Source organism: Pyrus communis, chromosome 7 (assembly GCF_963583255.1).
Source record: "Pyrus communis chromosome 7, drPyrComm1.1, whole genome shotgun sequence".
In the NCBI taxonomy this organism is placed as follows: Eukaryota; Viridiplantae; Streptophyta; class Magnoliopsida; order Rosales; family Rosaceae; genus Pyrus; species Pyrus communis.
This window is the reverse complement of record NC_084809.1, coordinates 4,648,171-4,670,400: the sequence shown is the minus strand read 5'-3', so window position 1 is coordinate 4,670,400 and position 22,230 is coordinate 4,648,171. Positions and strand designations below refer to the sequence as shown.

The following is a 22,230-nucleotide window of genomic DNA, read 5'->3' as shown; positions in this document are numbered from 1 at the left end:
CTTTGACGGTTAGAAAAAAAATATTTCAATTTTACAGTTATTTTAGCTCCAATTTTGATGACTTTTAACGACTATACTCTTCGATTCTAGAAAAATACAATGACCGAATCCGACCACCAATTTAAAATATTTACACTAGTGTTTATTACAAATCTTACATTCTACTTAATGAAAGTATATTTATATTTATGAGTTTTCTTAACTTTTTTTTGGCGGTGAATTTCTATTTTTGAGTTTGTTACACTTGCATAATGTCGGCCACAAGAGTTAGCGACAAGTTAGAATACAATATAAGGACGAATATTCGCTTGCACATATCTATCCAACCAAAAGAGGGTCGGCTAAGTAAATATAGGTGGTACACTTATGGCTTGACGCATGGCTAAATGAATTAGATGGGGAGAAACTTTTTATTTGTCCGGTACATGATACATCACTTCTTATTATATTAATGGAGGAAAATATGTCTCGTATCCAACTTGATGACTACAAGAAAATTATAATGCACGTATAGGAGGACATGTGGAGGTTTCAAACCAACACAAAAATATTTCAAATATCAATGTAATAAATAAATAAATAAATATATATATATATATATATAGTTTTTTAAAATACGGATCTTCACACTTAAATCAAACGTTCACAATCTTTTTAAATAAAAAAGTGAAGAAAAATAATTTTAAAAGTTTTTTTTTTTGTAAGTAGTAAATGATCGTCTTCGCTCCTAACACCAAAATTCTATTACAGTTTTATGTATCTTTGTTTTCAACTTTCCAATCTTATCCAAAATCTAAGCAAGATATTTGATAAATATGGACACACAGTGTAATCTAAGCCATCAAAAATGTTATCAGAAAACAACGTCGTAAGTAATAAAAGTACATGAAATATGCATAAAATAAAATTAAAAAATGTTTTTAACCCTCTAAACGAAGTTAAAAAGCGAAATCCATCTTCAGTTGTGGCAATATGATGAGGTTGATTCGTCTAATTGTTCTCTTTCTAGAAAGATTTATAATCTTGAAACACACTACAAACCACTATTCATCACAAAGAATATTATTTAGCAAAAATAAAATACGAACATGTGACACAATCATATCAACTTGTTCTACAACAATCTTTTTCATTGAATAATTGTTAAATTATTGAATCATACTTGAAAAATAAAAAAACATTGTCAATAGTAATTGCTTATTATTCAAAATGGGTGCATGAAGAGTGGTTTTTGAGAGGCTAAAGCAGTTCACTATTCCTAGATTCAAATCCTTCAAAATTGGTGAAAATGCTCTAAAGGCTTCCTTTTTACTTCCATTTCTCTGAGCTGTATATGCTTTCGTTTTGGAATCCTAGCTAGGGTGCGGGATTCAAGCTGAGCCCCCAACAAATTACGGCTGCTTGGCCACTAGCTCGTTGAATATACTTTACTAGCTATGATCTATGTTCGTCAGTTAATTACAATCTTCAAAATTTAACTTAATTATGGATGAGAACAAGCGGCATAAAATTTCAACAGACGCCCAAATACCCAGTTTAAAAGAAAGTCATCAATCACTCTCGACGCTATATATGCACAGTATACTCTGCATTTCTGAATGGTATATGAATTGTGAATCATGCTATATGCACTCCAGATACCACTCATTCCTTCAGAAACGGACGTCCGTTCTTTTGTGGGGGGATCAAAGAACGTACCATTATTAAGTAGGGTGGAGACTTATAGTAGTGGTGACTAGAGAGCGTGTTCAAAAGAATCGTGTGTTTTTCTTCCGGTCGATCAAAGGATCTCTGTTGTGGAGAATTATAGTAGTGGAGACGAGGGAGTGTGTCAAAAAATATCGTGTCTGATGTAGACTGTTCATGTATTGCGTAGTGCGTTTTACCAAGAAGGTGGAGCCGTGGGACCTGGGAGCTAAGTGTTTGTCGTACAGATCAAAGCTTTTACCTAAAATATACCACGAGAAAATTTTCATTGGGACAGAAACACAGGTGGTACACCACATGTTTTTATGTAAGCGGTGGGAAACTTTATTTTTTAAGTTATTAACTTTTGAACCCATATATCCCACCATTTGTATAATAACACATGATGTACCACCTCGTATGCCGATCATACTGAAAAATCTCTTATATGCCACCAAGTTGACTTCATATTTATGATTCTTCTTGTTTGGTGAATTTTTATATTTTAAAAGTGTCACGAGTGTGAAAATGAGTATAAAAGTGTTTGGTAAAATATTAATCTAAAAGTGTTGTGATTATGTATAAAGACATAAAAGGACTTGGTATTGGGGGGTGGTTGCGATGACATTGTTAGGGGTAGCAGTGCTTCTGACAGTACCAAAAATGGTGGAGGGATAGCGGTGGTACCAATAGTATGGTGTGGTGGTTGTAGTGATGGCGGTAGTGTTGATGGTAGCGACAATGATGAGAGTTTGATGGTGGTGCCAATGCGGGGAATGGTGGTTGGAGGTGTAAAGGTAACAATGGTGGTAGGGCAGAGACAATGGCAATTGTGGTTGCGGTGGTAATGGCAGTGGTGGTGTAAGGTTGGTGGTTGTAATGTTAGGTGGTCATACTCATTTTGTTTTTTAAGAAAGAAAATATGTGTGCAAAAGGATAAACAACGTCATTTAAAAAAAACTAACAACGGTATTACATGACTAGAAAATATTTATTAAAGGATCTAAGCTCTACTTTTTATGAAATAGTAAAGTTTCTGTTTTGAAAGCTATTCAATTCAAAATTCAAAATTCAAAATTCAAAATAAGCTTGATATTTTATTTTTACTTAACACTTTTATTTTTACTTAACACTTTTATTTTTACTTAACACTTTTATTTCTTAACTTTAAAGCAGTTTTGGTGGAAAAAAAAAAAAAAAAAAAAAAAAAAAAAAAAAAAAAAAACCAAACAAGGCCTAAGAGTGTTAATTGTATTAATGATTGAAGACAAGCAGTGTTGTGTCGTTGAACTTAGAGATAGAACTCTCCCATTATTGAATACGCACGGTGAACACCGAGTGGGAATTTAATGGAGTTATTAGAACATATCTAATGAAAATGTCAAAACATAAAAGTCAAACTATAATTGATAGTTAATGTGGCAATTTTAAGTTTTAAAGAGAATATGTTCAAAGGTCTACATCAACAATAACAGTAAAATAAATACAATATTCTTCCTCCAATGGCCAATTGATAAGGTAATTGGGTTAAATTGTGTTTGGTCCAAAAACAGTGGTCCACCAGTGCAAAATTGGGGAGGCAATTACGCCAAGGGCTGGTGCCCTTTCTCTTCCCTGCCTATTCATGCCCGGGCTAGTGCTTGTGGGTTGTGCTCGCTGACATCAGTGCAGAGCTTCGGCTCCACCACGTGCAGCCCACCGAGAAAAAGACAGCAACCCTCGTTGTTGGACTTCCAACGACCCTTTCATCTAGACCATTAGATTTTTTACGTAAAAAAAATGAAAATTTTAGGTTGGGCTGCATAGTACAATCTTGTGCATTTGATATAAAATAGTTTAGAACTCTACGATCAAGATTAATCCAAAGATAAAAACATAGAAAAAACTACCACCACGCTTAACATTAAACGTACTTAAATAAATAAACAAATTTTTAATTAATTATGCTTGTTTGTAATGCTATGTTTTCTCTGTATTTAAAATTAAATTATCAGAATTGAATAGAGAGTTTTATTTTCAAAAAACAAACTAAGTACACACTTACAAGGCATAAAAATAAAAAATATATATTTGTGAATAGTAATCGCCTTTATCTTTGCCCTTTGTCTTCTTAAACGGATAGACTTGCATAAAGGCAATTACTGTTTAGAGTGAATAGTAAATGCAATTTCACTGCCCTTGCCCTTCGTCTTCTCAAAAGGGTGAACTTGCACAAAGACTATTACTGTTCAAAGCGAATAGTAAAGGCGATTTCACTACCCCTACCCTTGCCCTCCTACAATAGGTGGAGTTACTTTTAGTATTTTCCAACCGAAATGCTAATTCTCATGTGGCATGACGTGAATTGACAATAAAAAAGGTTGTTGACAGCAACTTCAAATTCATTTTTAATTGATAAATAAATGCTTTTATCATTTTTATTGTTGTTTTTTTCTAAATTTTTTTTACAATTATTAAAAGTAAATAATGTGATAAATAATACTTTAATTTGACATATCGGGTAGAGAACAAAACTTTAAGAGTAATGCTAGGTACACCAAAATTTTAAACCAAATTTGCAAATCAAATTATGTGTCACCAACAGGAAATAAATACGTTAATCAACACTTAAGTAATATTCTAATCATCAAGACCCACATCATTAGATTTACAAAATTTGGTTTAAAAATTTGGTCCACCTAGCATTTTCCATACATTAAAAAAAACAAATTAAAGTGCCACATAGGCTTTCAAATTCAAATATTATGTTTAAAATTTCACTTTTTCTTTGGAGATGATCATATGTCAAACTTTTTGTTTCTCCAACGAAATTGTCAAATATTATTTTCTTATCTGTGTAGAGCTTTAAATGGTATTTATTAAAGAAATTGTTGATAGTATCAACCCCACATAGTAGGTTGACTACTTCTCATATTGTCAATTAATTTGATGGTGGAATCTCAACTTTCTTCATAATATAAGAGGAAATTGTTCTGCGTGTGAAGGCCAACAACCACACGTGCTCCATGTCACCTGATTTACATTGTCCACGTGCTAGACTTGAAAATTTGCCACAAGTGAGGGAGCATATAGAGAGTATCAATCACACATTCAGAAAATGAGAGATCTTACATGTGCTTATAAGTATTTGGGTTACTTCCCATATTGCCTATTGGTTTTATGTTAGAACCCAAACTTCTTCACCTACCATAAACTAATCAAAAATAAAATTGATGTTGACATCAAATTTGACTCCTAATCACAAAGGCATCAAATCCAGTCAGCAAATTATACTTCCGTTGGAAGAATTTTTTATATCAAATACGCACAATAGCTTCTCCCCTAGAATTTAACATCCCCTTTGAAGATGCTCTTTGGTGGGGCATATTCTTCTGAGTCTTTTGCCTAGTCTTTTTTCATTGCTCATTTTGCTATCTATATATAGATCATATATACATCAGAAGTTTACTCACTCCAACTGCGCAGAGTGGGAATTTACTTAAGCTAAGCTCGTACGTAGACTCATAGTTGCACATTAATTATTTTTTGAAGATTACAACTACTCGATCGAGCAGTGAGTTTAATTATTTTGATTTCTTTCATTATTTTCTTAATCAATCGAAGTAATATCACTTTATATAAATAATTATATTAATTGCAGATTGAACATGGGAGCTACAGTTGTTCCTAGTGTAATTGCGAATCTTAAAGTTCTTGGTCATGATAATTATGAGGATTGGAGTTTTCGGTTTAAAACCTACTTGTTGGCTGAAGATCTTTGGGAGGTTGTGGGAGGGACCTCTGAACCGCCTAGACCAGAAGATGGTGAAGCTGAATTTATGGTTTGGAGGAAGAATAATGCCAAAGTTCTACATGCAATCCAGAGTTGTTGCGGGGATGATATTTATTTTTTTATCCGGGGCATTAGCACGGCCAAAATCGCCTGGGATACTTTGGCTGAAAAGTTGAAGCCGGCCGATCAAGCCTTGGAAAACACAGGTACGTGTACGCACGTACTACATGTCTCCTTTCCAAGTTAATCCCAATATAACTGTCAAGATCGAGTTTTCTTCTTCTATTTAAATCACCGTGTGTGATCGATGCAGATGTTGTGCCCTTGATGCCACATGAATTGAATACCGGTCTGACGCTGAATGAGGGTACGTATTATGCATGTGATCTTTAATGCAGCATGCATGAATCTTTATTGTCTTGTTTAATTTTATTAGATTTAGTTAATTATCTTTTATTTTCAACTATATACATAATTCATCCACAAATTATTGACGTTTAGTTAACAAACAATCCATATATAATATTACTTGACAGATTTTGACCAAAAAAAATATTACTTGACAGATTATTATAACACTAACGGCGACTTCAATGAGTTCCCCCATCATCAACCCTTGATTCATGCTGTTGCAAAAGGTGACTGGGATTATGCAAAGAACTATCTTACTTTGCATCCCGACGCAGTCAGAGAGAGAGGTTCATTGTCAGGCTCGACAGCTCTTCACATGGCAGTTTCAATGGAAAACAAACATATGGCAAAAGAATTAATAGAATGGATGACCGAGGAAGACTTGGAAATAGAAGACGCTAATGGTGTCACAGCTTTAGCTCTAGCTACGCTAATAGCACCCGAAGTGGCTAGATGCATAATCGAAAAGAACAAGAGATTACTTTGCATACCATGCAATCCTCTGAATATGATCCCACTGATTAAGGCTTGTCACGGCGGCCAATGGGAATTGGCTCGCTATCTGTATTCAGTTACCCCATTGGAAGCTTTGACGTCGACCCAAGACAACTGTCGGACTAGCGCTGACCTGATTTCCCACTGTTTTAGCTCCAAAGAACTCGGTACTTAAATGTTTCAAATACAATATTCGTATGTGCACATTTTCTGAGTCTCTGACACACTTTCTAATTGAGGTGGATCGTTTCATTATATGTAAGATCCACCTGTATTTGAGAATGTGTTATTTTTGCTGCTTAAATAGCATTTTCCTAACAAATATTGATTACTTATTTTTTGCCATATGTGTAATTCTTTGTCTTTTTACCATATTGTAGATATTGCATTGGATTTAATTCAGCGTTGCCCAAACTTGGCCTTTGCTACAAACTCTACCGGGAAAACACCTTTACAAGAATTGGCTTGTATTCCCTCTCTCTTTTTAAGTGGAACGCATCTCACATTCTGGCAACAATGGATTTATAACAGTTAGTAATTGCACTCTATTCTATAATTTTATACTTGATTAATTTCTCTGTCCCTTTAGTCGGGTGGGCACTGGCCGGTTTTTCAATCAAAATGTCCTAAATGTTATACATGCATGCAAGGATACCTGCACACAATTCACGCGATTTCATTTATCTCAAAACTCCATATATTTTTATTTTTATTTTTTTGATACTTATATTGAAAAAATGAAAAATCATTTTATGTATGGATGAAAATACTATCTCCGATCTCTAAATTAGAAAAGTTTGAGATAAACTTAAATTCAGAAGAGAATTCTGAATATAGTTTGTGATAAACCAGTTTTCTTGTATAACTTAGCTATTTATAGTGGAAGAGACCCATGGGTCATCTACTAGTTGGTCGTAGCAGGCTAGCAAGCCAACGATTCTCCCTTCCCTTGTCTGCTTAGATGCCCGTAGGTTGTAAAGCCCAAGGGCCACACGTGCTCAACATCATCCAATTTGTGTTGTTCTTGTATTTGGTTAATTCAAAAACTCGTCACACATGGGGGAGGGGGGGGTGGAGCGTGTAATGATATGAAGGTAAAAAGTTCCTCATTGGTGAAAGGAGAAATCTTACAAGTGCTTATCAAGGGTTTAGCTACTCCTCATATTGACAATTATTTTTATGGTGAAATCTCAACTTCCTTCAAAGCCGAGGTACGAGGGGTCGACAACCATGTCCCTCAAAGAAAAAAGAAAAATCTGGTAGAAAGCTTGGCAAGATTTGAGACCTGGGGCCTGCTAGTTGTTGGTTTTGCTGGTCCTTAAGAGGGTTGGTCTGCTTTATCCTAATGGAGATGATTGTTTCTCACGATGTCGAAAGTATTTCTGTCAAATTGAGCCTATAGTCCATTTGACACGCTATGATTGCGCATGATTAATTTATGTCTCCACGCTATGCTTTTCTTCACTAGTTTAAGTTAAGAAATAGTAATACAACACGCCAAAACCTAAGTGTCTCTTATGTTTGTCTTCACCAGTAAGTCCCTTACAAACCATAAAAGACAAAAAAGACAAACTTATATTCTGCTGTACTCGTATAAAAATGTGTTTCATGTTCGAGTTCACAGATCCATTTCACAAGTTTCTTAGGGTGAGATACGATGATTTTTATAGTGGCACGACTTCAATATGTAGTGGCAGTTAAGGTTTAGGGTTATGGGTTAAATTAGAATTTTGGCAAATATTATAATGTGGGTTATGTTCCCTCTTGAGTTTACTTTTCAGTGTAAAATTGAAGTGTAAACAAATTTAATGTGTACTATTAATGTTTATCAGTGTCCATTGCGTGCTATGTTAATCATTTATTTTGGGTATGCAGCTACACGGACATGAATATGTATACAGTAAAAGAAAAGGTTCAATGTTTCACAGACATAAATATTTATACAGTAAAAGAAAGGTTCTACACATTGATTAGATGCATGTGTTTATTTTCTTGATAGGTTTAAACATTCCACATGCTTCTGGGATCCGTGATGTTCGTATAGATGTTCTAAAACAAGCCAATGACCCGGTTAATGATCAAAGGGGTCTCATAATTCGCTTGGGTATGTAATATCCATGTGAAATGGCACTATGCATTTTTTCCAGTACAAATATAGTAAAATGAGAGTTATGTCAGGCGCATCTTTTAATTACTTCGTTATAGATCTAATTAACAAATTCGTTGAATAGCTAATGCAAACATCTTTGTATTTGCAATGTAGTTATGGCTTTACTGCGAGGGCTCGTCTCAAATCTCCATAAACTTTTAGGTAATGCTTTTTTTTTTTTTTTTTTTTTTTTTTTTAATCAAATTTAGGTAATACTTCATGTCAACACTCCGTTATTCTGTTCTTTCACTTTTGGTCGTACTTTTTGAAATTTAATGATTAATAATTTTTCTATGTCAACCTAGGAATCGATCACATATACAAATTGAAACAGATCCATGTTCAATCTCTTGAAGTTTTACAAGGCATGTGCAAAATGACAGAAGGTTTAAGCCTTAAACAAATGCAAGGAAGTTCCGTACAAACAGCACTCTTCAAAGCTGTTGAACATGGGAATGATGAGTTTCTCCGTCAGCTGTTTACTGCAAATATCCTAGCTTTAGGGATACATGACGAAAATGCAAAGAGCATGTTTCAGTTTTCCATTGAATGCCGTCAAGAAAAAGTCTATAACTTTTTCCATGAATTTATCCGAATCATGAATGTTCGTGCTGAATCCAGAGTAGATAAGTTCAACAATACTTTGCTACATTCAGCAGCAAGGTTATCCCCACCTGCACAGCTTAAACATATCCAATGTGCAGCATTGCAGATGCAGAGAGAGTTACAATGGTTCAAGGTTAGAATTTCTTCCTATATATATATATATTGTTTTCTAATCAACAATTTCAATTTCACTATACTATTAATCAAATTTTAAGTTCGACTCTCATAGATAACGAGTTTAATATCTAATTATGATTGATGCAATATTTGACCACCACCACAAGTCCACAACCACCACCAATATCTTTAGGGGTGTGCTATCCACACACCCCTATCTTTATATAAAAAAGGACTTGAGTGACTACTAAAACGTGGCCTCATTAAAACCAATATTGGAGTATTCTAGTTAAACATTACCTCTATTAGGATATCTCTCAATTAAGCCGGGACCAGGTAATAGCTTAATCAGAGGTTTAGGTTTTTTTTTTTTTTTTTTTTTTTTATTTGAACAAACAATGTATCTACACTAAGGAAGAGGATGTGGGCTTAGTCTCACAATATGCTAGTAATAATGTGGTTCAAATTCGCCATTGGCGAGAATCGAACCTAAGACCTCTCACTTACAAGTGAAAAGGAATATCACTAGATCGTAGTACTAAGTGGCGTTAATAAGAGGTTAAGACTTTATTATTCTAACCATATTGGGCCATAAGATCACTTCGACAATCAAGTCATTCAAATAATAAGTTACTCGAGAATAAAGTAATTGCTTGACAAGTCATTGATAGTTTGATCCTCACAGTTATGTTTACAAAAACAACCAAAATAAAAATGAAATCACAAGAATGAAAATTTGATTACTGTTACGAACTCAGAGTGCTAGGTTATTTGGGATAAGTATCTTTGAAGAAAATAAATTAAATAACGAAATTTGAGTTTCTTCTATTCACTGAAATGCAGGAGGTGGAGAAAATTGTGCCTGCCAAGTTTCTTGAAGTTGTAAACTATACAGATGTCATGACTGCCCGTGATCTATTTACTAAGAACCACAAGGAATTGGCAAACGAAGGTGAAAGATCAATGAAAGCAACAGCAACTTCTTGTACGGTTGTAGGTGCTCTTATTGTTACAATCATGTTTATTGCAGTATTCTCAGTTCCTGGTGGAACCAAGGCAGGCTATCCCGTGTTCTTAAATAAAAGGATCTTTATGGTCTTTATAGTTGCTGATGTCTTTTCACTTTTTTCTTCCACAACTTCGGTGGTAACATTCTTAGGGATCCTCAACTCACGTTATGATGAAGATGATTTTCTTAAATCATTGCCAACAAAGATGGTTATAGGACTTTTCACTCTCTTCTCCTCTATGGTTACCATGGTGATTGCGTTTTCTTCTACCCTTTTTCTTATGCTGGAAGCAAAAGAGTGGATAGTGGTTCCGATCATTTTACTTGCTAGTGTTCCGATTGTCTCCTTCGTATGGATGCAATTTTCCCACCTTGTTGAGATCTTCATTTCTACTTACGGAGCTGGAATATTTGTGGCCAACGAAAAAGGCAAACCTTGGCCTTTCAGCTCTCTTAGACTGTTTTAGTCATTTTGTTTGATATTTGTTTTGGTCACTTTTGAGGAAGTTTTAAGGATTTGTTTAAAGAATAATGATAAATGGTTTATGTACGCTCTTTCTGTTTTTGGGCCTAAAGAATGTATAATTAATGTACGCGTTCCGGATTTGGTAATAAACTCCAACTTCAATCTCCGTATTGGCATGAAATTCAGTTTTTGTTTATGGGCAAATCCTACCCATATATGAAAAGAAAATACGATAAGAACATTGTTGAAAAATCCTTTGTAGAATTTTTAGGGATGAATTGGATGATGGTGCAAAGGGAGTCCCTGTTTATAAACTGTTTGCATCAAAGCATCTGTTTTGCAAAGGTCGTGACTGAAAAACACTCAGACATTGCATTATTTCATGCAGGCTAGCAACGATGAAATATACCAATCTAGTTCAGTACTAAATGCTCTTGGGACTTTTTGAGCGAGAAGAAATCTTGTTTTGGTGTGGTGTTTGTGAGAATAATATAACTTGTAGAAGCCGATGAAGAAATCATATATGAGAAGAAACCATATATGATCTTCAAAGTTGTCCTCCTTTATGTCAGATTCACAATGCTCAACTGAAAATGGGTCTTGGTCAATCGGTGAGCGTTATCTTTTTGTGATAGCAGAGGTCTGCCACCCTTATATAGACAATTAATATATTGTTGTAAGCCTATTTAACTGAAGAATTATAGAGAAGAGAGAGGTGTGATGCACATAGAAAGAGAGAGAGATTTGGTTCTGAGGTATGCGTTATCTAACCTCATTGTGTCTTTATTTATAGTAGGAGAGAAGGTAAATCCCTTACCCTTTAGGTAATACAACTAAAATAGGACACATTCTAAAAAATATAATAGAGTCTCAATAGGATTTAGACAATCATCTTCCTAACCTAATTAGGATTGCAACGCTTCCTTTTAAGTATGTAAATATTCAAACAAAAAAATGCGGTAGGAGTCCATCTATGAAGGTCATGATGGTCACAATTTGGAGATGGCATTCAAATTTGGACACAAGACAACAAATCATCACCAACGTATGGACAAAGGTAGCACAAACTTTTGCTTAGTTTCAATTCCATGATACAGTCTGGTGGGATTTTATACATACTACCATCAACAAGAGGTTGAGTGAAAGAAATGAATTATTAAGTGTTTTAAATTTTAATTGCACTCTTTGGGTATCCTAATAATATAGTTTGAGTTCAAGAGATTGCCAACTTCCGTACATTCTATGCAACAAATTTGTTTGTAAGTTCGAAGAAGAAAACAAAGCATTGCAAGAAAGAATAGTTGCTACACTTCGCAATTTGGCTTGAAGTTTACTCAAATAAAACTTGAGGAAGAGTTTTTCAAGAAGATGAATATGATGCAGTACATTACAATATAAGTATGGTCCCTATATTAAATATGGATATCGGTGGCTTCTCATTTATCAAAGTCATGGTTTTTATTAGGTTGCATTGTAACTGTATTATGTTTTCTTTAGATTTAATTATCTCTTATATCAATGAAATATATCTTCCTATTTAAAGGGCTTTATATGTAAGTTTGGACAGACTTAAATGAATTGAAAAATGTATTTACTGTGTGCAATTGAAGTGAATGAGTGTCTCTTCCTTCTAAAATCAAGCGTTTAGCTTGATCATATGAGTGAATCCATGATTAATGACATTGAGCGAATCTATTACTCCTAGTTGAGTGATTTTCAAGTGATATATCCCTCATCTCCCCGAGACTCCTTGATTCTTCACGGGTCACATTTCCTCAGGTATTTTACATGTCTGCAATGCAATTTAGTTTTTGTTAATGCCTTGGTAAATTGTTCCATAATAGTACTACCAAACTTGGTTTATTTAAACTTTTTTTATGCTCAAGCCAGGCTTCACTTTCTTCTGAATCGAGCTGAGCTTGAGTTAGCCTATAAACTCAAGCTTGATACCAAGCTTAAGCTGTTTTGAGCCATTTCCTTCGTGAAAGTTCTTCTCACCGGTGTGTGAGAGTTTCCCGATTCCGTCGATCTCGTAGCCGCCGACCCTAGTTATGCTTTGGGTCGGTGGCAGTCCCCTTTTCCTTCTCCTTCCTATTTCCTTTTACTTCCTTTCTTTTCAGTCTGCTTCTTCCTTTGCTTTTTGGCCTGCTCGCCCCTTTCCTGTACCCTTTCTTGCCTTTCTTCTGTCCTCAGCCCTCATTTCCCTCTTTGTTGTCCATCCTCCCTGATGCTTCTCCTCTTTTCGTTGCATTCCCTTTCCTATTTCCTTTCCGTTTTCCCTTTCCTTCCCCTCTCTGTTGTCCATCCCTCTTCCCGATTCTCTTCCACCTCACTCTTGGAGAGTGCGTAGAGCTCCGGCTCGGGTGTTTGCACCACCTCCTTCCATCTGTGTGCCTAAGTTAGCACTGTTGCTTGTGGGTTGCTTCTTCCCACTAGCTTCCATTGTTTGGGTCTTTGATTGGCGGCTGCAATTTCTAGAGTGCTCTTTGGAGGATGATCGAGTCTTCTGTTCTTCCACTGATGGGGCTTTGCTCGGCTTGATTTCAGGCGGGAGTTGAAGTCGTGGATTGCGGCGTTCCGTTGCGCAGCTGGTGGCAGGCTTCTACGGAGTGTGTGTGGTTTCTCTGTTTTGGTCTCAACACTCGGTTTGGGCTCTTTTTGGGTTACTTTTGGGGTCCTATTTTGTTGTGTGCTTATCTTGTATATTTGGGCCTCCTTATGTAATTAAGTTTGTTGTTTAACGGTAATGAAATTACCTTTGACAAAAAAATATAAAAAAAAGGACAACGCATTTTAATAAAATAATAAATAGTACACAACTACTATAACACAAAATTTCCGAACATACACTTTAAGATAGTCATAGAAACGTGTTTACTTTTGATGATTGGAAACCAGGTAGGAGGCCAAGTCATCATACCTGTAGTTTCTTTAAAAACACAAGAATATGAGGGGACATGACATGGATCTCCACATTATAAACAAACAGAACTGAATATAGTCAAATCTAATTTAAGGAAAAAAAGTAAACATAATTGTTTAATAGTAAAATTTTGAATATGATAACCCCAAGGGGTTGGTCAAGTGGAAAGTGATCAAAGATTTAAAACACCTAACTGGCTCATCTAACTTCTAGCTCCCACAGATGCACTCTTTAGGGCCACTAACTTTGATTTGGCGTGCCGTTTGACATGAGGGTTAAAAGTACGTTGTTGCATCATGTGATACCAAAGCTGTATATGAAAGGCAATCAGACTATCATTAATGTGTGGTGTGGATGGATAAACTTCTTGAATAGAACCCAATTCAGGTTATCTCATAACAAATACAAGCTACTATGATTCAAACATACCAATGTTCAAGTATGGCTTGTTTCTTATAAAACCGATCATCATGAGCCAAGGTGTGACAAATCAAACACGAGCCAAACCCAATACAATCTCAAATTGTTTTAAACCGACATACAGTTATATTCCTATTGATGGAAAATGTTCACATCTATGTTCCAATTTTTATATGAATTATATGTTCACATATGTGTTCCATTGTTTATAGCCCGGTTCCTTTGCTTTTTTGATGTGCGTAGTAGATTGTAGTTACTACATATAATTAATGAGTGATCTGACAAATATGAAACGAGTAACACTACAAGTATTACATTTTTATTGTTTACAGTCCAGTTCCTTCGCTTTTTTGACATGCGTAGTACTGTAGTTACTAGATATATTAACGAGTAATCTGACAAATGTGAAATGAGTAACGCTACAAGTATTACATTTTTTTATAAGTGTATTATTATTTTTAATAGAGATAGGATCATCAATACAAGTCGATCTCATTTTTATTAGAAAAGTGGTACAATTAATAAAAATATGATAAGAGTAATATTTTTATAAGAAAAGAGAACAAGCAAAGTAATAGACATAGATGAGTATGAAAAAAAAAAAAAAAAAACCTAGTACGAAAAAAAACCCATTTATGGTAAATATAATGTTTTTGAAATCACAGATTTGGCATCTTGAAGATGGACAAAGATTGTCTGCCCTCCCACTTCCGGTGTCTTCCTGTTTGTGTGGTCACGGTTAAGTCACGTCAACATTTTATATTACTATTTATTTTTGTCCTATTATCTCTATTAAAGAAAAACAATATAAAATGTTGACGTGACTTAAACGTGACCACACAAAACAAGAGGGCACGAGAGAGCTGACAATTCTTGTCCCTTGAATATTGTGGAGGATTCCTCCTCAAAAAGTGATGTGGCTCCTCTTTTTACTTCTTGTTGTTGTAATATATATTCTCTAAATAATAGTATGCGTGTGTACCGACGAATTTAGGATTCAAATTTTGGAAGGTTTTAGTGTTAAAGTACAAGTTTTTAAATAGAAACAGAGCGTGAAGTGCGCAATTTTTTTTTTTTAGTTTATTCACTCAGGCATTTCGTCAAATAATTTATAGGCTTATTGTGTCGGCCAAATCATGTTGCACATATCAACAGATACCGATATATGCTGAAGCAATCTGATGAGTAATATCGAGAGAATTTGTTGAGTGCTTTCGACACAACCTGTTGGGAAATGCCTAGCTGACATTCTATCAACCACTTAGTAGGCACAAAAAAAAAAAAAAACCATACCAAACATCCAGAGAGTCCTCAAAAAACCTTCACATATATTGTTTCCGAACTCTCAATGTAAATCTACCCCTGTGTGCGTGTATATATATTTAGTAGGTATATATAGGATAAGGATCCTCTCTTAAGCAAATGGTGAGGATCCTCCTGACCAGACTCATCGAGCCGTTCAAATTTTATCTAACGGCTACAATTATTATAACTTTTAGAAGAGCCTCATGTTTATAGTCGTTGGATAAAATTTGAATGGCCCGATGAGCTTGATCAATAGGATCCTCACCATTTGCTTAGGAGAGGATCCTGATTCATATATATATATATATATATATCCAATGACCAATGGAAGATCCTGATCCGTATATATATCAACTAAATAATGGGTAAGTTGCCCCTCCATTGTCTGTTGAAGTTTGCTTCCTACGACTCCTATTTTCTATATAAATACAAATTCCACACAACATCAAAGGAAGAAGTAAGAGGAAGGGAGAAAAGAGAGGAAGAGGAGATGAGATAATAGAGAGTTATTTTTGTACTTCTATTATTCTAAATTATAATGAAAGCATCACTGCTGCCCGAAGGACGTACTCCAGTCACACTGACTGTAGAAGAATCTCGTAAATTTTGTGCCTTGTTTCATTTATTCCACTGCACACACCATCGATTTTACAACATGAGAAGCTCTCGTGTCAGTGGAAAGCACAACGTCACAAATCATGTTCACCTCTGTCACCTGGAATCTCACAAATAAGAAAATCTTTTCATTTCATCTTAAAATCTTTGTACTACTGATTTTCCTGAAGCAAATATATATATGTTGTGGTATGATTGTATATCATCCTTTGCAGAAGCAAAAGAGTACAAATTCAAAATTCGTAGAGAATTTGACAGCCATGTAAACAGCGTCAGAACTCCAACTTGCAGAGATCGGATTGAAATACTTTCTTCTTCAAAGTTGTTCATCTGCCTAGTACCTACAACATATCAAATTTTCAGAAAATTCCAACGGTGCAATCATCACAGATGCCTGAAATACCAAACTAGTTTCCAATTTCCGCAGAAAATTGAACAGGCATCTTATGAGTACCAAAACTCCATTTCGGTAACTCAGATCGAAATTGTTTCTTCACAAAAGTTGTTCGGTATCCTCTTATCCATATCATACTAAAATTTGAACTAAATCTAACGGTTTGATATTCTCAAAGTTGCAGACGCTATTAACTCCAAAACTTATGGGAACCGTTTCGACGTTTTCGAAACTCATCGGAGGAGGAACACCAATTGGAACTTATTGTTACTATTATTTCCTGGGTAACTAAAATGACTTCGAACTGTGAAACAATAATAAAAATAAAGGGTATGAAACAAAAGAAGGTTGGGCGATGCACCTATTGTTGCTCCTTTTATTGCTGATATGTCCTCTAAGGACACCACTGAACGAGGAAGGCGAGACTGATGAGAAACAAAGAAAGTGCTCAACTTTCTAAGCAGAGGAAGAAGTATTATGTGGAGGAGCTGAAGGATAAGGCAAAAGCAATGGGACCTTTTGAAAATATAACAAAGAAAATAAATAATTAAAAATAAATAAAAAAATAAAAAAAATAAAAAAAAGGAAGAGGGAACATGATGCATCAGCACCAAGGAAATAATAAATAAAAAGGAAGAAAAGGTTTGAAAGGGTGCCGACATAAAAAAATAAAAAAAGGGTATGATACTTTTTATTTATGTGAATGGTGTTGGCTTAAAATTCTTTTACAAATTTTATTTACTTTAAAGCAATTTATTTAACATTGACGGTTTTACCGCCTATTACTTTAAGTTTTGATTTATGTGAATGGTGCTGAATTAAATACATTGTCATAAGCTTTATTTACTTAAATGCAATTTATTTACTACGGCTGAAATTACCACCTATTTCTTTAATTTACGTATTGTATTTATCTTTTGTTACGATGAGTATATACAAAACCTGAAATTCCTTGATCAGATCAGAACTTGCAATTTCTTGATCCTCATCTTATAAAATGATTGGACCCGAAGTTCCATCATACAAAAAAATCGAGCATGAAATCCCTTGATCCTCAAGATTAGGACATAAAGTTCCTTGATGAGTACAGAAGTTTGAAGTGTCATAGTGCCTTAACTTAACCGTAATAAAGGCCATAAGAGTCTCAGTCTATAGACTATTAAATAACGACCAGAAGTTCCTCATGTCCATACTCAAAATGGTTTAGCAGAAGCATTTATTAAACAAATGAAATTGATTAACCGCGCTCTGCTCACGAAAACAAAATTGCCAGTTTTTACATGGGTACATGCTATTTTACATAATGCATTATTAGTTCGGTTGAGACCTGTTGCCAACCATCAATACTTCTTAGTATAACTCATGTTTGGGCACAAGCCAAACATTATACATTTACGAGTTTTTGGATGTGTTATCTATATGCTTATTGCACTGCCACAACGTGCTGAAATGATGCATCATCGCCGATTGGGCATTGATGTTGAACACCATTTATCATTCAATATTTGGAACTCTTGACTAGGGATATATTTACTGTGTGGTTTGCAGACTGTCATTTTGGTAAGACAATTTTCCCACCGTTAGGGGGAGAAAATATCGTTCCAGAAGAATAATGAGAAAAAACTGTTCCAAAATAACGAAGAGAATTTGTGTTATTTTGATTCACGAAGTAATCAACATGAAAATGAAGTAAGAATAATTGAATGATGCAACGATGTATCAATCAAATGCCAGATGCATTTAATGATGCAACAAAAGTGATGAAATCACATATACTTGCTGCAAATGTGCCTATAAGAATTGATGTCCTCGTTGGACAATATAGTGAGGCAGCAAATGATTTATCTGTTGCACGCCTGAAGCGTGGCAGACCTTCAGACTCAAAAGGTTTAGTCATTTGAAAGAAGAAGAATATGACACTACTGAACTATTGCATTCTTGAAGCATAACTGTTGCATGCCAGAAGCATGACAGTCGCCGCATAGATATACGTCCCAGAGAGAATAATCTGCAGACATGGAAATGTTGATGCCTCATGTATGAAGCATGGTAAACATAGAGGTTCCACTGACTTAACTCCTGAAAGTGGAGATTAAAATCCAAGCTCTATAATGCTCAAGAAGAGGTTATGATCCATATTCTCTAAATTACGATTATCCTGGAAGAGATAATATAACGTGCTTGAAGAGGCAATGGATATCCAAAAGAAATGAAAAGTTTTTATGCATGCACATGCATATGAGAATATGGGATCACGGATTGATGATAACCAATGGTAATTTTGGTTTTTACAAGTAGCTACTAAATTCATCAATGAGCTGTGTTGATATTGAGTCCTGTTCATTTTCGTCAACAAAAATTATTGGCCAAAAATGGAGAAAGACAATTCCATTACAATTTTGTAAGAACGTGGAAAAATGGACCTTTGTAATACAGTGAAATACACTCGCATGATATGACACAAGGTTACTAATTGAAACCTAAAATTATACTCTTGTAAACGAGTTCATATGAATGGAGAATTATATACGAAGGGTTGTGAGTCGCTCACATCATATCTCGATAAGTAAATCCCTCAAGTATACATGGAAGCAAATTGCTTTGTATAAATTCCAAAGGAAAATCACTGAATGATTCAAAGTGCTTGAATTAAGCTCCCGAAGGGTAAAACATGAATTATGTACTCAATACTAATGGATGGTATAAATTGCCTTAGTGAGTACTATCATTATGATATTGTTGCAACATACTAAAATCTCTCGCAATAGTTAACGACATTAAATTAGAACTCCTGAAGAGTCAAGAAAGATTATAAAGTGTTGAGGGGAATATTGTCTCGAGCTGCAGATCGAACAATATGCTAACACAAATCTTATCCATGATGTTTATGGTATTAAAGAATCATATGAATTGAAGATTATGAGTTGAATACTCAAATGATGTAGACACTACGAATGATCATTTATCTTCGTGAGGGTAAAGATAAATTGATATTTGGTCCAGAATTACCACATCTTAGTGAAGTATATGTTTTATTGTATTTAGCACAATACACTAAATGAAATAAAGCTTATCTATTAATATCTCCGAGAAATTACAGATACATGCATATACATGAGTTAAAACAAACAAACAGGATGATGTCTTCACAAAGGTTGCTCATGTGAAGCATCAGTACTCGGCAGTACCCCAAAATGGGGAGGCACTGGAAATTGATCGTGTGGCGCCCCAGTACTTGGCAAAACACCAGAAGGGGAATCAGTTGCCTTCGAAATCTAACCACGAATCTCTAGTGATCACTTTGAATCCGACTTTTGGATTCTAACATCTGGTCGAGCTTTCTTTTCATGCTCGTTGAGTAATTATTGGCAAGCACGTGCAATTCTCTATTCTCGTGTTTGAGCCCTATGATCTCTTGTCTAAGACTTGCCACATCAGCCATCAATAATTCAACTTGGCAAGTTTGAGCAAGTAGGGGTTGACCCATATTGGATACAGAGCCCATACATTGAACACTGAGAGCCAAGAAGTCTTGAACGACTGACTCATCAGACCATTTTGAAAGAATTATGTTATCTTTTAGAGTGAAAAGATTCCTAACTACCACTGTAGCGGTTATGTTATTCTTCATCACAAAGTCCTCAACTGTAAGAGGACCACTAGAAGATAAGAAAGACGGTATCCTGACGCGGCTCATTTATATCACTCATAAGACTTAAATCTAAGCAAATGTTAGATGGGCAAGTCATTTTTCAGAAATGATAAAAGCAAAATGAGGTCAAATAAAATCTCAAAAGTTCAAAATGGGAAAATTTCTACAGGCAGCAACTTTCTGAGCATATTCTTGAACACAATTGATGTCTCTATAAAAGAAGAGGCAACAAAGCCACTTGTTCAGAGATCGAAGAGGCACCACTCTTCGAATTTCAAAAGCCAGATTTTCCTGAATAAAGCTTTTTGGTACTTTTCAAACACAATCTCAGCTTTTCGGATATTACATGCAACTTTGTTAAAGATCTCTGACAAAGTTGAAAATGCGTAAATCATTCTAATTACACCACAATTGTTGACAAGAGTAAAGACACATCACCACTACTTGCTATTGGGAAATCCCTATATATGTCGACCTCTATTCTCCGCAACAAGGCAAACCTGCAAGAATACCTAACTCTTCCTTATCTCCGAGAATGCATTTTCAACAAAGCATCTCGACCTCTGTTCTCCACCACCATTGAATCAAATTTAGCTCTAGATAAATGAAGTAAATTCAGACCTTTGGAGGAAACCAGAAGGCTCTCCAGCTCAATTGAAGAACAAACTTGTGGAAAATCAACAAGCACAACATATATGGTATTACTCATCAGGGGGAGCATCCAAAAATAGATCCAAATTTTAACGAGTCAATCGAAGACTTGTGGTCATCCAAGGGGGAATGTTGTAGAACAGTAGATATAATTAAATAATGGGCAAGTTGCCCTTCCACTGTCTACCGAAGCTTGCTTCCTACGACTCCTATTTTCTATATAAATACAAACTCCACACAACATCAAAGGAAGAAGTAAGAGGAAGGGAGAAAAGAGAGGAAGAGGAGAAGAGATAAAAGAGAGAGTTATTTTTGTACTTCTATTATTCTAAATTATAATGAAAGCACCACTGCTGCCCCGAGGACATACTTCAGTCGCATTGATTGTAGAGGAACCTTGTAAATTTTGTGCCTTGTTTCATTTATTCAATTGCACACACCGTCGATTTTATAACAATATATATATATATATATATATATTATTTTCCTTATATATTGTTTGTATATATTTTGGTGGCTATAGTTCACTCTCATTTACTCATTCACTTATTTTTGTCATTTGATTTATTCTTAAAACTAACAAAAATGCAAAAATTACTTCCTTAAAAATAAATAAAAAACTTTTTGCACAAGGAAAAGTTTGAAATTAAAAGGGAAGTCATTACTTGCACATACTATGACTCTATGACTATCCTCCTATGTGTAACTTAACTAATGATTTGGGTTATGTGGTGTTTCAGACGGCAAATGCTCAAGGATTTATTACATGAGGAGATACGGATATCACAGTCACATCTCTAAAAATATTTTGATGCCAAAAATGTAGGAGGTGGAGAGCATTCTTGGTCCTAAGGATTGTAAATATGTAAACAAAAATAATATGACACCACAAGAAGTATTTACGAAGAATCATAAAATAATGGGGAAATGGGTAGAAAATTCAATGAAGAAAACAACAATTCTTCTACAGTTGTAGGTGAGCTTATTGTCACCATAACGTTCGTTGCAGCATTTATAGTTCTTGATGGAAATGATGAAAAGATAGGTCTTTCTACATTCTTAACTAAAATGGTATTCACAACATTTATAGTTTCAGATGCAATATTCTCACTTTTTTCTTCTACCACTTCAGTAATGCATATTTTTGGAGATTCTCACGCCACGTTATTCATAGAGATAATTATGCAGATCTTTGCCTACAAAAATGATAATAAGCCTTTCCACCCTCTTTTTATGTATTGCCCTCCATGATGCTTGTCTTTTGTTGTTCTATTTACATTACGCTTGACGGAAAACCATAAATTGTTATTACAAGTATTTTGCTTGCTAATGTTCCAATTGTTATCGACATATTTATTTCTGTGTATAGATGAAGAATGTTCGGTGTGAACAGAAAACGCGGTTTAAGTTCCTATGTGATCTTTATTAATTTTGGATTTCTACTTTTTAAGAAGCTTGTAAAAAGATGCCACTCTATGTTCTTGAATCCTACAAATAAATCCAACTAAAATATTTATATTTACATTTATGAGTTTTCTTAATTTTATTTAATTTTTTTA

At 34.9% G+C, this 22,230-nt stretch overlaps 2 protein-coding genes and 1 long non-coding RNA gene across 3 annotated transcripts; 2 read left to right on the top strand and 1 right to left on the bottom strand.

Moving 5' to 3' along the window:
- Nucleotides 1–5,148: 5,148 nt before the first annotated feature.
- On the top strand, nucleotides 5,149–8,867 carry LOC137739414 (uncharacterized). Its single transcript, XM_068478982.1, has 8 exons — nucleotides 5,149–5,239; nucleotides 5,327–5,664; nucleotides 5,772–5,825; nucleotides 6,025–6,531; nucleotides 6,745–6,894; nucleotides 8,364–8,468; nucleotides 8,628–8,675; nucleotides 8,848–8,867. The coding sequence occupies exons 2-8, from the start codon at nucleotides 5,334–5,336 to the stop codon at nucleotides 8,865–8,867; spliced, it is 1,215 nt and encodes a 404-aa protein (XP_068335083.1). The 5' UTR covers nucleotides 5,149–5,239; nucleotides 5,327–5,333.
- LOC137740878 (ankyrin repeat-containing protein NPR4-like) lies at nucleotides 8,822–10,880 on the top strand. Its single transcript, XM_068480682.1, has 2 exons — nucleotides 8,822–9,252; nucleotides 10,080–10,880. Exons 1-2 carry the CDS (start codon nucleotides 8,881–8,883, stop codon nucleotides 10,710–10,712), a joined length of 1,005 nt encoding a protein of 334 aa, XP_068336783.1. The 5' UTR covers nucleotides 8,822–8,880; the 3' UTR covers nucleotides 10,713–10,880.
- A 5,198-nt stretch (nucleotides 10,881–16,078) lies between these two features.
- Nucleotides 16,079–16,905, bottom strand: LOC137738743 (uncharacterized). The gene is made up of 2 exons (XR_011069052.1): nucleotides 16,730–16,905; nucleotides 16,079–16,315 (listed from the first exon to the last, which is right to left on the bottom strand). It is a non-coding gene; the product is annotated as an uncharacterized lncRNA (long non-coding RNA).
- Between the last annotated feature and the right edge of the window lie 5,325 nt (nucleotides 16,906–22,230).

Coding starts and splice junctions, on each gene's coding strand:
- LOC137739414 (XM_068478982.1), top strand. CDS start 5,334: ATGGGAGCTACAGTTGTTCCTAGTGTAATTGCGAATCTTAAAGTTCTT. Junction 5,665..5,771: donor TCAAGCCTTGGAAAACACAG/GTACGTGTACGC, acceptor TGATCGATGCAG/ATGTTGTGCCCTTGATGCCA. Junction 8,676..8,847: donor AAATCTCCATAAACTTTTAG/GTAATGCTTTTT, acceptor AAATTGAAACAG/ATCCATGTTCAATCTCTTGA.
- LOC137740878 (XM_068480682.1), top strand. CDS start 8,881: ATGTGCAAAATGACAGAAGGTTTAAGCCTTAAACAAATGCAAGGAAGT. Junction 9,253..10,079: donor GAGAGTTACAATGGTTCAAG/GTTAGAATTTCT, acceptor ACTGAAATGCAG/GAGGTGGAGAAAATTGTGCC.